At 43.1% G+C, this 18,637-nt stretch overlaps 2 protein-coding genes across 3 annotated transcripts in view; one reads left to right on the forward strand and one right to left on the reverse strand.

Annotated features, from left to right (window-relative positions):
* Window positions 1-720: 720 nt before the first annotated feature.
* On the forward strand, window positions 721-5,597 carry si:ch211-243a20.3 (uncharacterized protein LOC100151507 homolog). The gene is made up of 4 exons (XM_063477252.1): window positions 721-976; window positions 3,175-3,311; window positions 3,547-3,676; window positions 5,270-5,597. Exons 2-4 carry the CDS (start codon window positions 3,197-3,199, stop codon window positions 5,595-5,597), a joined length of 573 nt encoding a protein of 190 aa, XP_063333322.1. The 5' UTR covers window positions 721-976; window positions 3,175-3,196.
* Window positions 5,598-13,094: 7,497 nt separating this feature from the next.
* Window positions 13,095-18,637, reverse strand: part of grin2bb (glutamate receptor, ionotropic, N-methyl D-aspartate 2B, genome duplicate b) — a 136,391-nt gene continuing 130,848 nt past the window's right edge. For both annotated transcript variants that reach the window (XM_063475324.1, XM_063475323.1), the window contains exon 16: window positions 13,095-15,762. In XM_063475324.1, the coding sequence (XP_063331394.1) occupies window positions 13,393-15,762 (2,370 nt within the window). In that variant the 3' untranslated portion in view covers window positions 13,095-13,392. The remainder of the gene's footprint in view (window positions 15,763-18,637) is intronic.

Raw genomic sequence — 18,637 nt, forward strand, 5'->3', positions numbered from 1 at the left:
CTCACTGCAACATTTTCCACAATTATTTTTCACTTGTGTTTTTAGCATGCAGATAACAGCTTCTATTTCTTCACAATATACATATTTTATTATTATGACTGTAAGAGGATTTTAGAGATGCTGGAGGATGAACATCAAACAAATTACAGAAAAAATATTCTTTAACATATTAAATAAAGAAAACAAACTAAGGCATGTTATGTACATATTGTTAGTTGGTTTAACCTCTAAAAATGCATTATATTTTGTATATTTATTCTTAATTTACAGAGTAAGTGGGTCTACAATACAGTGTAGAGTAAACGTGCAGGCTTTCTATTAAAGTTTACTAGAAAAGTAAAAGATGTTTCTCTTGTTTCTCTGTTTCTGGCATAAATACTAGCAGCAGTTGCTTCTTATAGTTGAATATCGCTGTGTGGAGGGCAGAAGGTGTTAAACGGTCAGATAAAAAGGATTTGTAACATTTTTAAGGAGACCACGGTGCAGAAATGTGATCCTCCAGCAGATTGAGATTACAGTCTCAAATATACATATACCCCTCTGTTCCACGCTGAAGATGAGACAGAAGGAGTACGGGGTAAATCACATCTCAGAGAAGAGGATGTGCCACACATCTGGCAGCAGCTGGATTGCAGAATTTGTCTGCATGTGATGTGCATGAGAGGGAGAGAGAGAGAGTTGGAGGTGGGCGTGTGTTGGGGTCTAAAAGCTAGCACAGCTCCCAAACCCTAAACTTATTTTAAAAAGAGCTCTGTACCGGACCTGCCGCACACTCTTAATTATCCCAAAGCTGGGAGAAGAGGGTGGAGAGAGCGTCGGAGAAAACAGGAGAGAAGGGAGAAGAAGTAAGTAGAGGGACCGTGGCAGTGACAGGGTGGAGAGGCGAGAGGAGCAGAGACATCTGGTATTCAAACCGCATGGGAGAGGGAGAAGGACTTCCTGCTGAGTCTTAAAAGCATCATCATCATTTCAAGTCGTGAGTATCGGCTCATTTGCTCATTTTTCCGAAACAGCTCCCAGCTTGTGATACTTCTGCCGCTGCGGCATTAGTTTGCAAAGTTGAAAAGTGTTTTTGTTCCAGCACAGCCACAAACCATAATCATAACAGGTGACGGCTGGTTTGCGTGGTGCTGTTGTGCGGTTAATTTTCACTCCTCCTTTGATCAGCCTCCAAATTCAGACCTCCTGAGAACATTTACAATACCTCAGCAGTGAGTCATTGGCTTATTACTGTCCAGTATGATTCACAGATCTGTCATATGGATGCAGTGCTGATGTTTTGCTTTTCCCTTTGCTTGCTTGGTTTTCTGGGTCGCCTGCCTTTAGCCTTTCTCTTTTCTTCCCCATTAAAACTGGACTCTAAAAATCAAAAACTTGCCTTCCTTTTCTTTTTCCCAACCGAACTGCTGTTGCTCTCTCCACACACACAGACAGGTCCAACTGGAAAAAGCCTGTTTTCTTCATCCCTTCAGTTCGACAGGGAACAAGGCTTTTTTGGTTCACATCCTGCCCCATTATCAAATAGCTGTGTTGTCATCAGTGGGGTTTTATTGGAGGGAAAGCAGAGACGTACAAGTGTTTTTACACGTTTTCTTTTTCCCTCTGTGGATCCTGGATCTGCCACAGTGACTGGGAGTATTACATGAGTCTCCAGCTTTCTAACCCCACCAGTGATCTTTTTAACCATTTACCCAGTTATGAAAAATAAGGTGCTGTTGGACTCACTGGATCAAGCTGTGGTCGAAACATCCATAATTTGATTTTATGAAAAAGGCTGGAGATAAAGCTGCCAGACAAGAAGTGAAGTCATATTGCATTTATGCTTTGAGCTATCAGTCATACTCACAAACATTTTTGTGTTTTTTGGTAATAAAGTACCAGGTTCTAAGGCTTTTTGGTAAACTCTATACCAGGAATGTCAAACAGGAGGCCCAGGGGCCAAAATTGGCCTGGGAAAGACTCCAAGCTGGTGCACTGGAAAGCTTTGGAATATATGAAGAAAGGCATAATTTTGGACTGTATTTTATATTATACAGCTTTTCCTACTTATAAAGAACTTCCCCACTACGATTCATACTCTAACAAAGGAATGAAGTAATAGATAAACAATCAAATGACAGAATTGTTCCTGTTTTTTCACTATTGCCTATAGTAATTTTTTTATTTATTCATTTATTTGTGTATTTATTTATTATTTGTTTTTTCATTAGTATGCCTCCAAAGTAAAAAATAAAATAAATACATTTTAAAAAATAATTTCATTTTCTGTGAATTAACATAAACATTTTGCTTCAAAATTATTATAGGAGGATTACAGAATAATTACAATGAGCTAACTTTTTCATAATTATACACATTTATTTCTTACAGTTTAAGTGAAAGATGTCTTTTATTTACTAAGACAGTAACAGTTATTACTGGCACATGTGTGCCATTTGACCCAAAGACTGTATATAAAAGATGCACATAGCCACTGCAAAGTCAGCCCAGTAGCTGGTGAAGTCCCATTATAAAGCCTGAAGCTGAGCATTGTACTGTTTTAACTGTTTTCAAACAGGACAGATCATTTTACAGAGAAGCCGAGAAGCTGAACTGGGACATAATTTACCTAAAAGAGCTTAGATTATGGTTAGTAAGGGCAGTTTTTAAACAAGTGACAAGTGGGAGTAGTCTGTTTATTTTGTCAAAGATTTCTATACAAAACTATGTTTTCCAACCAGAGGAGGCGCCTCCTGCTGGCCATTAGAAAGAAGTGATGTTTAAGACACTTTTGTTTTGGTTTACTTTTTATACTCAGAAGCTACGTCTGTCTTTATCAACAAATTGTCTTTGATCACTTTTTCATTTTTTAAGCAGTGATTAGTCTTAGCACGGGCAGATTCCAAGAAATTGTCCTAACTGAGACAATAAAGTAAAATACAATAAAACAAAACAGTAGCAAAGTTGCACATTGCACTGGCAAAACACACACACACAAAAATGCTCGCCTTTTCACTAATTAGTGGCACATAAAGTTATTTTGATTTCCACACATCTTTGCCGGCGATGTAAACACATTTTTTTTCTGCTTTAAAAACGGGGGGGGGGGGGGGGGGGGGGGGGGGTGGTGGTGGTGGTTTGAAACTTAACTTTGACACAGGTACGTTTGTTCTCTTCTTCTTCATCTTTTATAAGGGGGAGCGTGTATCTGCTCGACATGGGCCCTCACTCTCTGTTGATGGCGCTGATGGTGGTTGCCACAGCAACTGGGGCCTATGCAGCCGAGGAGGAGAATGAAGTGGATTACGGGTACTGGAACTACAGAGAGGGAGGTATAAATCGCAAGCCTGTGTTTGATCTATTCTGTTTGGAGATACGGAGAAAGTAAATCACTGTGCGTTTGAAGCCGTGAGCTATGGCAGCTGAATGAAACGCAGCAATCCGAGACACTTCAGAGAAACAGTTCTTGAACAATTAAAGCACACGCTTTCTTCATTTTCATGATTCATACAGGATGTTTTGTTGTTCCATAAATTGAAGCCTGATGGTGTCACGCTTCGCTTTCAGCTGAGAGCGTGAATGTGGCCTCAGTGCGCAGTGTGACCAGAGTTTTAGATGCCTGGGGAAAACGCATCTTCAGTGAGATCAAAACTCTGCTGCACTCACAGCCCAGCACGCTGCTGCCCGACTACTCCAGGTGGGCCTAACCTTTATCACCCATCATCATGATGTCTAATCAGCCTGAGGTTTGTTTACTCAGTTTCTGAGGATTAGACAAAAGAGTCGCTTTTATGTGATTAGATGACTACTGTTTAACAGTATCGGCTTTTAAGGCAAATGTTTATTTCTTCAGCATCCTTTGCTTGCAAGAAGAGTTCACTCCGTATTTTTTATTTTTATTGAGGCCTGTTTTAGTCAGCCTGGGAGATTTCATATTTTATTATGACCATGTGAACGCATTTCCCATTACTGCTGCCTTAGATATTTGGCCACTTTGTAGGGTACACCAATGCCCTGCTTGTTGACTGCTTGTTAATGCAAACATCTAACTAGACAATCAAGTCTGTGTATTTAGGGACGTAGACGTGGTCGTGGTCGAGGTGACCTGATAAAGTTCAAATCAAGCATCAAAATGAGGAAGAAAGGTGATTTAAGTGACTTTGAAAGCACGGTTATTGATGCCAAATGGCTGGTCTGAGTGTTTCAGAAACTGCTGATCTACTGGGATTTTCCCCACACAGCCATCTCCAGGGTTTACAGAGAATGGTCCACAAAAGAACAATATCCAGTGAGTAGCATTTTTCTGGATGGAAATGTCCTGTTGAAGCCAGAGATCAGAGGAGAATGGCCAGACTGCTTTGAGCTGATAGGAATGCAACAGTGGCTCAAATAAACACTCGTAACAACCAAAGTATATGCAAAAGAGCATCTTTTGAATTCAGCAGAAGACCATATCTGTCAGCTAAGAAGCTGAGGTAAAATTAAGGCTAAAATTTGCATTGCCTGAGTCTCAACTTCTGCTGTGAAATTTCAATGGCAGGATCATGACAGCATGAAAGCCTGAATCCATCCTACCTTGTATCAATGGTTTGGGGCTGTAGCTGCTGGTGGTCTAATGGTGTAACTGGTATTTGGCACAATTTGGGCTCCTTAGTACCAACAGAGCATTGTTTTACACCACAGTATTGTTGCTAACCGTGTCCATCCCTTCATGACCACAGTGTACCAATCCTCTGATGCTGCTTCCAGCAGCATACCACACCATGTCATAAAGCCCACATCATATCAAACTGGTTTCTTGACACTGAGTTCATTGTGTTTAAATGGCCTCCAAAGTCACCAGATCTCAATCCAAGAAATCTGCAGCAGCTGTCTAATGCTATCATGTCAATATGGACCAGGCAATAGCAAGATATGCCCAGAAAGTTTCCACCAGTGCATTATGTATATACCTACTCACCATTTTATGAACTGGATTACTTAAATTAAACTTTAGCTGAACTAAAAAAAGAGCAAGTTTTTATTCTAAAGTGAGACATGAATCAACTGCCACAAATGTATTTTGGGAGCATCAAAAGTCACGAGAGAGTAAACCAATCCAATTTCAAGATGAACAGGAGCATTTCTTACTCTCACCTCAGCCTGTCTTTGCCTCCTTTGTCTCCTGTTAACCACACAGATTGCTTTGGTTCAAGTCTCGGACTTTATCCACAGTCATAATTAATTTCATACAGCGCTCCATATGTGTGAGCGGTCCTCTGAAGTTAACCCTCCTCTGTTCCTCCTGCAGGGTGCGCCCTCTGTCCGAGTCTGTCAACGACCTCTTCAGGGAAGTCTCTCTGCTGCACCGACGCATCGCCGAGCTCTCTCATCGCCTAGCAACGCTGGAACCATTTCTCCGTCGCTACGGCTACCAGGGGGAGGATGGGGAGGATGAGGAGGAGGAGGCGGAAGGCAGGCGGGCTCACAGCCTGAAAGGGAAGGTGGCGAGTCTGGCCCGGTACACCCCGAGGACCGCAGTGAGCGTGAGCCCGTCCAGAGGGAGCAGGGTGGTGAGGAGGAGGCGGGTGAGAGTCCTGAAGAATAGGGGAGTGAAGCTGGTCAAGAGTGACATATAGATGGATGGACAGAGTTGGGGGGGGGCGTGCGACGGAAAGAGGGAAAAAGTTGGAGGCTTTGTTGGGTTTACCGAAACGAATTATAAATCCCTTTATAAACTATGTAAAGTTTCTACATATGCAATATAACCTCTGATTTTTATTAGTGAGAGACTAAAATTCTTTAATAAACTGTTTTATTATCACCATTTCATTGCGGTTTTTGCCTCATCAGTTCCACTTCTCATTCTCTCTTCTTTTATTTTATGGATCACCTCAACTTGGGAAACAACCTTACGCAAACCTAATTGCTGTCCCAGAAGCTCTCTGCTACTTTACCCGCTCTGTATCTAATCCGTGTAGATGGATTAGATACAGAAATAATGTGACGGGATAATCCAAAAAGCTGTCCGCTATCAAGGACTGTTGAGAGCTAAAGAAACTGATCACTAAACAAAACCAAATAAATCAGCCAACAAGTCTGCACTAAATTATCTTCTTGTTGTTAGCGGCTGTTTTATGTTTATTTATGGTTCACTTTCAAAGGGCTATTTATACAAAGGTTAGAAATCATGCCTAACGAGTGGCACAACGTCTAGAAATAAAATATCCATTACATCACTTTTAAGCCACGTGATTCCTATTGTTTTTATTAAAGCGCATTCCAACCCCCCCCCCCCCCCCCCCCCCCCCAAAAAAGAAGCAAAACTCCTACACCACCTCCTTATTGGATTGAATATAATATATTACAGTGCGCAAAATGCAAGGTAAAAAAAAAGAAGAAAAGAAAGACTTGTTTCATTAGAGCAGTGATTGTCAAACCTTTCTCTGGCATGCCCCCACTTAAGGAAGTCGAAAGAAGTTCACACTCCACTTTTTTTTTAAAAGTCTCTCGGACTTTAAAAAGAGGGTCCCTATTTGATTTGACTGAAATAACGGTGCTTATCATGATAACCAACACAGCGATAGTCTACATGCAGACAGGACTCAGTGTCCTTGAAGTTCACAGTCGGGTGTAGCATCTAAAGGATAAGGACACATTATTTTTCCCACATATCTGTAACTAGGCATGGACAAATGATTTCAGGGAGAGCGAGGAGTTCTTATGTGAGGAGGAACAAGCAGAATAATTACATAATGATTTTATGTAAGAAATCGAACAGAAGCATGAAAATCGTCGGGGTTTCCGTCTTTCTTCTAGACCAGAGTAACTCACCGTGAGTCCTGCGTGCAGAAGACATAATAAAAATGGTTTTTAGATAATTTGGCTAAGTTTTTTTTAAATGCCCAAAACAGGAAAAAAAATACACCCTTAAAATAAGTCCACAGCGCAACTAATTTTATTCATGGAAACATTAAGTGTGCGTTACTTGATTTAATATTCAAGCCTATATTTATTACACAAATAACCTTTGAAAGGCAGACACCTAACCGCCTAACCGCACACATGGGGCTGACAGTGAGAGGCGTGGACGTCTGCAACGCTGCAGATGAAGGCTGTTCTCCTGCTACCTGCGCGTGTCCCAACAAGGCGGATGCCCTGTTTTTGCCACAGGGTGTCAGTGCTCGTCTGCCGCCGTAATCACACGCGGCTTTACACCGATTCACGGAGGCTGATCTTCATTTATTTATTTATTTCAGCTGAAGTCCAGGAACGACCCTCGTGGGCCCAGCAGGGGGTGCCTATTATCTTCTAACATAATTATAATGTTTGTTTGCGTATGGTGATCGTGTGTGTGCGTGTCTTGAGCGCAGACAGCGAACTTTATGCCTTCATTAAAACTTTGCCAAGTGTTTCTACAGCAACCAGCTTCTCCCTACTCCTCTTCTACAACTTCACTTATCATCCTCATCTCATACTGCAGGGTGGCGTGTCCATTCTCTCCCTTTTTTTCTCACTTTCAACTTGCAGCTGCACGCTAATTCCTTCCTTTTTTAAATCTTCCACCACTGATCCCCCCCCCCCCCCCCCCATACTGTAATCTGTATATCAAACCACCACACCTCTCTTCCCCCCCCTCCTCTCCCTGCACGCCCCCTTCCCCCTTCGCTGCTACGTGTGGGCGTTCAGCTCAGGCTGTACTTTCCATTTTGGTACTGTATTGTCAATGCATTGTTGCATCCAATCCAGTTAAGATGCCGTGGGAATACTGTATAAATCTCCCTCCCCGTCTCTCTTTCTACACCCCTCCCCATCTCAGCAAAAAGAGCCAGTTGCTAGGTAACAGTTAATTGTCAAGAAGTAGTTACATGTGTTGCAATGCATCCTGGGGTTGTTGGGTTGATGGAGGGATCGAAGAAGTAAGCAAAAAAAAAAGGCTGATGTTTTTCTTTTTCTTTTTTTTCAGAAGCTGATTAACTTGTGAAAAGGTTATTTCTACCTTTGCCTCACCTTGTTCTGTTCAACCATCCAGGACTGCAGCTGTTAAAAAAAAACCTTCCCTCCAAATCTGTAGGCAAGGCATCGGTACATTTTCAAACTGGCTGGTTTCTTTAAATAACTCCTGTTGCTGGACAAGAGTAAAGAGAGAGTCTGAAGAGTAAGGGGAGGGGGAGAGAGAGGTTTTTGGGGGCTTTGATCTCTGCTGCTCGGTTCAGTTTGCATCACTTCTTTCCCTCAATATATCTCCCATTATTTTTTGTTCTCCTTATCTCCTCTGCCTCTCTCATGCCTCTATGTGGTTTTTCTCTTCCCACTGCTCTCTAAAAACTCTTGTCCAACACGGTTGCGTAGCATCATCATTACAAGATGAGAGTCCTGCTTATTGGAAAACAGAGAATGACAAGCAAAAGATGCAATGTAAGAACAAAAAAGATGGCATTCTGCAGCAGCCATAATGTCACAGGACCGTACATGGACACAGCAATGTGATCCCTTCGTGTGACATCATGGTCGACCTACAGACATGCACATAAACTGCAGGAGAAAAAGAAAAGACCAACCAGCTGAAATTTCTTATTTTTTATTAATACTTAACACTTTTATTCCAAAGAGACAGAAGAATAATATTTCTCAGCACTTATTTTCACATTGACTGTGTTTAATCTCATTTTTCAATATTACTAAATATTCAATCAAATTTGAAATACTCTCTGCACACAAGTAATTTCTCTCCATACAAAAAAAATGCAAGGATGAACTAGATTTTTTTGACATATGTACATTTTTCACAATCTGTACAGCTCGGGAATAGATTTGTTCGATCTCCTCTGTGACCAAACACAACATAACAGAAGATTTAGCTAAAGAGGGACAAAAAAAGAGACCACACCTCTGTAAAAATGCAATAGATAATCTATTGTGCTTTCTGGGTAGCAATCATTGGCGGTGCTTTACGATCTCCCCTCACGAGGAAAAAAAAACAGCCTTCTTAACTGGTCAAAAAACAACAAAAACCCCCAAAACGCAACACTCGTTAAATGTGTGCACTATCTGTGTGATAATAAATGACTGCACGTATCCTGGCCTGAAGTCATTACAAAAAGCAGTTCTGCATTGGGGATCTCAGAATGAAAGATTTATCCCAAATAGATGTACTCTCTGCTGTTGTTTTGTACAGGTTTTTATCAAAAGTCCATGAGCGTGAGGTAAAGTATTTACATACAGCTTTATAGTACATGTACAACAAACAGCTATATCTCTCACACGCACTCTGTCTCCCATATGAGCACACACAGAGGTAATCAAGCGTATGTTTTCAGGCACATACAATAACAGAAATAATGAGCTATATTCAAAAGGGAAAAAATCGTTGAAATGAGAGGAAAAAAAAGTTTTTTTAAGTGACAGCGAGTGTGTAAAGCAAGAACTGAGCCACAAACTATCAAGAAAGTTATATAAGGTTAACAGTAAAAAAAAGAAAAAGAAAAGTGTCTTCTATCTTTACCATAGTGAAAAGTTTTACTCAGATTCGGCATTTGAGTGAAACTGAAAAATTTTGACTTTTAGATCGCTCTTCTCTTACAAAAACACACACACACACACACACACACACACACACACACACACACACACACACACACACCTATAGTACTACATGGATCATCAGTACCAGTGAAAGTGATAAAATTCCAAATATCATTCAAAAACACACATTTTTTGGGCTAAAATTGAAAGTTAAAAAACAGAAATAAAGAAAAGTGTATACATGCAAGTGCTTACAAACACTGGACACCCCCCGCCCCCCATCATCACCCTTGTATCATACATACTGACTTGTCCACCAAGGGAAGGAAAGTCTTCTAAAAAATTTTACCGGGATGTTCTACAAACTAAGTATTAGATCCATTCAGACAGGATTGTGCTTTGTAGATATCAAAATTTGGTTTGGCAACATGACTTCAAGTCAAACTGGACCAGTGACTTTAAGTAGAATATACTTTTCATGAATAATAATACAATTTAAAGGACAGAGAGAGCAGGAAACTTAGGAAATACACAACGTAGTTTTCACCTTCATATTCAGTCAGAGCAGAGATCATCTGAGTGTCTGATGTGGATTTGGAAGCTGCCTTTTTTTTTCTTTTTTTTTTTTAGCAACATAAAAATAAGTCAATCAATAATAAAGGTGGTGTTTTTCACACAGCGTCCCACCTTATTTTAGTGCGCCTTCATCTCTTTACTCTGTTTTCCCCCCTTACAAAAGTCTGCAGTTGACACAATCCACACAGGACCTTGAACTTGAGGGCAAATTCTCTTCTTCATCAAAAATCTCAGCATGTGAAACAGATTAGGGCCGGGTGGAGGGAGAAATCAAGGCTACAGTACATACTGAGATTTCTTTTTTATGTTTTATTTGAGGGATTTGTTAATGATGAGTGTAGAAAGGATGACCGAGAGCACAGAGGGGTACATTTATTATATATCCAGGATCACTGCATGATAATAACCTGGAGGAAAAAGCTGACATGTTGCTAATGTAGATTAGAAGGTTGATATTATGAAGCTACAGTCAGTTAGCTTGGGTTAGCATAAACTGGAGACCAACCAGCAAGCCCAGGGTTGAAAAATGAAGCTGAATTTGATTTGTAGTTCCTTTACTGGCGTTTCGAGGTAAACAATTCCCCATAGACTTCCATATTAAGTTGGCTGACTTTACATAAAAAATAAATTTGTTAAAAAAATAACAGTTTTTGGTCTTTATAGCTTATTTTTTCTTTTATAAATTGGAAGAGGTTCTTTTGTATAACTCATCCATTTAAATTTAATAAAATCTTATAGTTAGCCAACACATAATTTGCTCTTTGGAATGACAGGGGGAGGGGCTAGTCTAAGCTAGGCTACTAGCTGTGTGCTAGGGTTAACTTCAGCTAATTCAGTAAACTGGACATTTTGACTGTTTTTGTGGCTTTTGAAGCAATTTTAATAATATTAGTAAAGAAAGCACATGCTGTAACAAACTGTCCAAAACATGTGGTATTTTATTTCTATGTTACTGAGCTCTTATAGGTGAGTTCATTGTATGCCTACAATGAATTAGATGTCCAGTGAATAGATTCACCATGCTAACAGTCACTTCTGCTTCCAGAAAGAAATAAAAACAGACGGTGAGTTCAATAATACTAGGATTAAGGCTTCAAAACAGTAGTCACTGTCTTGCTAATAAACCAGAACGTCAATGATGTAGTAGGCTTATGAGCCCTACAAATGTGACCCTGACCTTGAGCACTATCTGGATGATTGATTAGGGGATCACTGTGTGCACATTTCACTGAAATCTAACTAATACTCTCGGAGGAGTAGCGATTCTTTTGAATTGTGGATGGATGCTTTACCGTGGCAGAAGCTTACTGGACCTTTGGCTGGATGTGCTAAAAATGGAAGTTTCTGGCATGGCAACAGCTTACAAGCTCTCTGAAAAAGTATTTATGTCAATTTGAGATAATTAAACTAAAAGGATACAACATGTTAATAATGAGCCTTAGAGGCACTGATATGTGGATTTTATTATTCCAAGATAGAGCCAGGTTAGCTACCTCCCCTTGTTATCTTCAATCTTTATGCTCAGCTAAGCTGACTGCAAACTTTTTTTTAAAATGTACAGATCCTCTGCAAAGTGTCTTTTAAACTGCGGTGGCACTGTTCTGAGTTATGAGATAATTATGTGGGACTGTGTAATAACCCTGGAGAACCCATGGGGTCAAATTTGACCCCATGGGTTCTCCAGGGTTAAAAAAAATTCACGAGCCCGCTGTGGTCGTTGACACCTGCACAATACAGCGATAAACCCCTCTTACCATTCCTCAAATGTGACTATCTAATGTGGCAGGCAAGGCTTGTAACAGTAATCATAAAAATATTAACTGCTCATACCAGAAACAGAGGCCTCTCTCTGAAAGTCCATTATGTTCCTGTCCTGAACAGAAAAACTGTCATGGCCAATTGAGCCAGACCCAATGAAACGTCACGGCAGCAACAAGAGGACATTAAATACGATTTACACATAATTAATGGATAGTTGACTTCTGGGTCATCTGTTATGAGGAGGGGAGGAGTGATGAAGCTTGTGGAGGTAAATGATTTCAAGGAAAATTACTTGTGGTTAGATTAACTGTGGCGTTAATACAAGAAGACGATTCTGCATTTAAACTGTGCGATCCTGTCGCTGCTTTCTTTTATTGGTCGGGGATCAAAGTGCAAATTTAAGCTTCCTCTGTGTCTAGCTTTGTGTTATACAGTCAGCTAAACACCTCGAACTCTGCTCTCGTATCGGAAATGGTGACTTGGATGTTCAGTTTTCAAACCAATTGATTAATTACTCTTAGGTGAATCTGTCTTTCCAACAGAAGATAGATGGAGAATCAGTATTAGTCCTTTAAGGCACATCCAGCTCAAAATGTGAGACCCATTTGGAACTGCCAGGCAGAAGGAAATGACAGCAAAACGGCAAATCAGTATGATGATGTCGTTTCTGCAGCTGAGAAAAAAAAGACCTTTGCAAATTTTCCAAGTACATACGATGTACTCAGCAAATCATGCCTTTCACATACACTTCACGGCAATCAAAAGTGAGAAAAGTAAAAGAAAACAAAACAAATAAACATGAAGAATTGATAGCAAAGAAGAGTCCAAATTACAGGAACCCCCCCTCACCCTCACCCCCCACGAAAAAAAAGATCTGTACCGACATCGGGTCTATCAGACTCCTGTAAAGTGGTAAGCTAAGAAAGAATCAACATCATACAAATATGTAACATGAACTATTCAAATAAATAAACTTTAAAAACAATCCAAACCGATCATCATTAAACACTGGAATAATATTCAATAATATTATTAACATTATCAATACAGTTATTGTTAGTGTACCCTGTTACTTCAGCAGAAGTGTTGATTTCTCATTCATGATTGTATTTCCGTTGCTAAACAAAACGTTTGTTTTGGTGTTGAGGAGCTGCAGGAGGGAGGGAAAGACAAAGAGCATGTGACGAGAGCAGAGGCTGGAAATTTGATTTCACCCCCCCTTCCCTACTACTTCCCTCCCATTCCTCCCTCCCTCCCTTTAGATCTTTCACTGAGCATCGGAGCAGCACCAGAATCCTCTCTTCTCATTAAAAACTTGTCTCCCGCCGGACTTCACCACAGCTTAGCCGGCAGTGGCCTGTGCGCATTGTCCAAATTCTTTCCATTTAGTGGAGTGAGAACAGCACACACGCGCGCGCGCACACACACATACACACAATTGTGCCTTGTCATTTTCTTCACGCAGAGAGGTCATCAGCCTGCGCTGTTTCTGCTTTTTCCTCTTCCCCTCATTTTCTTCGCCCACTTCAACTCCTCCCTCTCGCCTCTCTCTTTCTTCCACTGTCTTCGCTCTCAAACGTCTGACTCAATGCTGGAGAGCTTTTCATAAACGTGTCCATTGCTGGCACCGTTGAATGGTCTCTGTCCCTGCCCCAAACCTAACGTGTCCCTGCCCCCAGGCAGTAGCTTGTTGCCCCCGTGGTGGTTCCCCATGGGCCCTCCCACCCCGCCCAGACACAGCTCTTGGGGGAACCTGGGGGCCACATTGGACATCACCCCAGCTGTGGCGGATGCGGGCAAATAGGAAGTCGCTCCCATGGAGCTGCGGAAGTCCCCTCCTCCTCGGCTGTTGTTGAGAAGTTGCTGCTGCTGCTGCTGTTGCTGCGTCTGTGGCTTTTTGATGTAGTACGGTTTGGCACCGTGTAAAAGACACTGGTCATCGCCGAAGGTTGGGATGAAGGGATTCTGGTTCACCTTATCTGGGTAGAGAGATTTAGACAAGGAGTAAGTCCCGGCCCCTCTGCTACCACCACCACCACCACCACCACCACAGCCCCCACCTCCCATCATAGCTCTATCTCTGTCCCTCAGGTCTCTTTCCCCCACCGACCGCCGATGCAACCCACCTTCGCCTCCACGAAACAAACTGCAGGAGGAGCCTCCCTTGGCCCTATCCCCGCCTATCCCTCCAAACATGGGAGACTCTCTATCACCTGAATACCTCTCAAACATGTGAGCATAAGGGCTGGGGCCCTCCATGAAGCGATCTCTGTCTTTCAAGCTCACGCTCCGGGGCTGTTGAAACTGCCCCCCAACGCCCCCACCCATTCCCATGCGACCTGCCCCCTCCCTCTGCAGGTCCACAAATGTGTCGTATGAGTGCTGCCTCCGTAACACCCTCCCGCCTGGCCCTAGCTTCCTGCGCTGTGCCTGAGTTTGTGTTTGGCTGGGTCCTACGCTACCCTTAACTCCAGTGAACATCATGTTGTTATCCTCACTAATGTTATAAAGGTTGCTCGGCTGAATCTTACAGGAGTCACAGCGTTTGGATGTGGCGGAGCTGGGACGACTGCTGGTCCCCCCAACTCCACTAACTGGACAAGTGCTGCCTCCTCCACTATGGTGGCACACACTGTGGCAGTTACGACACTCCCAGTCACCCCCTGCTATGCCACCCCCTCCTATCCCTGAAACCCCCTTTTCCCAGCAGGTGTGGGCCTGCTGTCCTGCCGACACCGGGCCAAGCCCATCCGATTTCTTTTCTTTACCTTTGAGGAAGTCTTCCACAGGTACTAAGCTTTTACAGATACCACCACCGCTACCACCGCCCACACCACTTCCACCCTCTTGCTCCCACATGGCCTTGCCCTCCTTGGAGCGGAACTGGTCCGCATAGAAATCCCTCAGGTTCTCTTTATCCCTGCGGAATAAGTAAGGTGAAGCATTACCCCCTCCTCCTCCCCTCTTCCGCTCCAGGGGAGGTGAGACCGTGCGGTGTGCCTGGGGCCCGTGGGGGAAGTGGTGGTGGACGGTGTGGTGGTGGGGTCTCCTCCTGAAGCCGCTCAGCTCTATCTCGTCCTGCTCCCGTCTGCACTTGGCAGAGGCTGGCCTCTTTTTCAGGCTGTCCCTGTACTGCTTACGCCGCTTGGCGTTTCCTTCCAGGTTGCCGTAGGTGACGGTGTGCGTGGAGATATCCGACACATCAGAGCGAATGTTCCCATCGTCACCCCCTGAGCCTCCCCCACCCCCACAGTACCTGTCATGCCCCCCGATGAGCCCCGTGCTGGATGCACCTCCTTTGAAAGAAAACCTGCCGTACACATTGCTGCCCTTGAACCCACCCTGGCTGGAATCCGCAGGGGTGTGGCCAGCGATCAGGTCAAATTTACTGGTATTCCTGTGAGTCATGGAGGGGCGGGGCTGGGTGGTGAAGATAGGCGCTACCCCTCCCCCCAAACTGTCGCAATCGAACATGCCCCCCTCCAACGAGCTAGCGCTGCCTAAGCTACGCGGCCTATTTGGCGGGGGGCCGGACATACCCAGAGCCGGGTGGTGGTGCCGGTAATGGTCCTGGTACAAGTTGCTGTCCTTCAGGGGCAAGTTGCCAAAAGTCCTCTCCACCTCGCTGATGTAGTCACTGAACATGTTGTCCTCTGGCATGTAGGGTGGCGCAGACTTGCAGTCTACAGGGTGACCCACCAGGCTGCGCCGGTGCTCCTGGATATCGTATATAGCCGACTCACGGCCGCTGTGGCTATATTCCAGGGCGGCGTGTGGAGAGCCGTTAACGCCCGGAACGGCAGTCATGTCCTTGGCAGTGCGGAGCAACCGCAGGATGTTCGAGTGAGTGTTGTTCATGTTCTTCTTTATGGTGGATGAGGGGGAGTCTATGGTGGACTTGTTTTCCTCGATTTGGACTCCATGGATGCAGCTGTAGATACCCTGCAGAGTGATAATGAGAAGAAAAGGGAAGGTAGAGAGAGATAAAGAGAGGGTGAGACCATGGAAGGAAGAAAGAGTGAGTGTGATAAGGTATGAGTCCCAAGAGAGATCACAATAACAGCAAAATGTGTGGCAGGAGTAAGGAGTCAAGAACCAGAGGCGGGTTTAATGTTAAGAGAGACGGAGGCAGATGACAGACAGAGAGAGGGAGAGAGGGAGAGGGAGAGAGGGAGGCAAACAGAAACAGGCAGAGGCAGAGAGGTTAATGCATTGCCATGTTCTCTATGACCACCCTCTTGTTTACACACTATTAAACAGTAATAGGGTCTGAGTTCATAAATGAATTTTCTCTGGGGAACGACGAGGACCCTCACAGCTGCTGCTCAGCCCTCAACCTCAGATACAGAGAACTGAGTGAGAAGAGACAGAGCAGATCAGAGCCTTAATTGATATCACAAGGGGAGCAAGTGAGTCAATAGGTTGGATCAATGTCATTTAAATTTAGCAGACACTCGCCTTGCTGTCTTTCTACTTACTTGTTTCTCTTTATAAACAAACAAACAAAAAAATAGGGATCAATCACTTTTGTCTCACAGGTAAAAGATATAACCACTGACTAAATTTTACTCATAAGGTCACCATCCATCAGTGTGTGTGTGTGTGTGTTTGCTATGGTTGGTTAGTAGAAGCAGCATTTTCATGTGAGCAGAAGATTTTGGAGTGGAGTCAAACAAGCATATTTAAATGGGGGCTGGGGGAATCTCTGGTTTAGGCAATAGCCAACTCTGAAAGGTCGAGGACGCACTACCCACCAGCCAGTGTGCAGGCCAGTATTCCTCAAAGGCGTCAACTTGTCAGAAACAGTTTCCGTCTGCCTCTTAGTCACTTTCATGAATGCGATTCGTCAACCACCCCCACCCCCTCTTTTCCTTTATGCCTCCATTCTGTCTTTGGGTCTGCCTTATCTCCGTTTCCGGGTGCTTTGGTGAGCAGCAGCCGCTCCGATGGGATTGTCTGTCTTTATCTGTCTGCATCTATTGCTACTACAGCTGCAGTGAAAGGTAATGAAACACAGGTTCTCAGCACACCGCTGTGTCTGTTCTCCGCTACCCTTTGTCCTGTTACCAGTTTTATTCTTTTATCATGACTGTTGCTAACTTATTTTTTGATCTGTCTCTGAATCTTCTTAGCCCCTTGCTGTCCCATCACTTGTCACCTTCTTGCTTTATGTGACCTGCCCTGCCATTTGGAAATATTTCTCCTTTCTCGCAGCGCAGCTACAATCTTCAAACAGGCATGGAAATGTATGACAGAGATCTGCTTGACTAAACCGCTCTTGAGTTGTAGGAGGCAATTCTGAAATTTGTCTGCAACTAGAATTTATTTAATTCAACAAGTGACAAGCTCTTCTCACGCTTTGTAACAAAAAAAAAAAAAATCTAAAACAGATGGAGGTTGCTACCATTTCAAAAACACAGCAGACAGTGTGCATCAGTAGTGCTTATGGCCTGCACTCTCTTTTATTGTCCTTCAGGTCATTCTGAGTAGGTGTAAACCAGATTACCTTACAATTAGAAACACCTTCATCCTTAAGACCAAACACATAAACAGCAGTGTCCCTTTATCCTGGGCAATAATAACTAAGGCAATTTGCATACAACAGCAACCTGCTTCTTAAAAGGTAACATTATGCAAATGCTTGACACCTCAAATGACTATTTATATGGACCCAATTTACATGGGGAGGAGGTGACAAGGTAAAAAAAAAAAAGGGTTCAGCTTCTCTCAGGTTTCATTTTTAGCATGCTAACTCCCTCTGCTTACAAACAAGCACGGCACAATGAATGACTTCCAGGAGAGAGGCTCTGAAAATGTGTCCACATCTTAAGGATTTCTGTGTCTCGCTTCTTGACGATGGCTCGCTTTTCACCTCAGCTCCAAGTGCAGCTATTTCTAACAGACAGAAGCACATTTGCTTTTCAGATATGGATAACAAACAGTTTGTGTCAAGCCTCTGAAATGCCTACTTTTTGTGTTCATTTGTTATTTCCAAAGAACCAATCAATTCCATTCAATTCAGTTTTATTAATGTAGCACCAAATTACAACAATAATTGCCTCAAGGTGCTTTATATTGTAAGGTAGAGACCCTACAATAATACAGAGAAAACAGAGAAAACCCCAACAATCATATGACTCCCTGTGCTCATGCCCCCTATGAGCAAGCACTTAGGTAACAGCAGGAAGGAAAAACTCCCTTTTAACAGGAAGAAACCTAGAGCAGAACGAGGCTGTCATCGACGAGGGCCGGTCATCTGCCATGACCGGTTGGAGGTGAAGGGAGGAGGATGTAACAAAACTGATCAAAATACAGGATAAGCCATTTGTGTTAGAGTTGTCGGGTGTTTAGCTGATGACAAAGTGTCTCAGTACTTCTTTACGGTCATATTTGCACTACTTTTTTTTTTTTTAAAGTTTTCCTGGGTTTTGTTTCTCTTTTTTGTACTTATACCTGGCCTGCTGAGAAGCACCTGCGGGATCGAACATCAGGGCCATGAAGCGTCCTTTCTTCTTTTTTCTGTTTTTGCACTGACATGTGAACAGCAGAGCTTCAACATCAACGACTTGTCATCATAGAAAAGACAAAAATGCACCCAACTTCACTCAGATTTTCTTGTCTTACTGTACCAGTCATGTCATTTAGCACAGCATTTGCTCAGTGCTCTTTAGGACGAGCTGCTGTTGTCGCTCCTGGATGCTGTAACGTTGCATAACTTCTCATATGTGTAGTCTAAGTGCTATCTTTTGAAGCTGTTTTTCACCATTTCATGTGAACATGCAGTTCTGGTAACCACTACAATTAAAGTTATGGCTTT

Source organism: Pelmatolapia mariae, linkage group LG6 (genome assembly GCF_036321145.2).
Source record: "Pelmatolapia mariae isolate MD_Pm_ZW linkage group LG6, Pm_UMD_F_2, whole genome shotgun sequence".
NCBI lineage: Eukaryota > Metazoa > Chordata > Actinopteri > Cichliformes > Cichlidae > Pelmatolapia > Pelmatolapia mariae.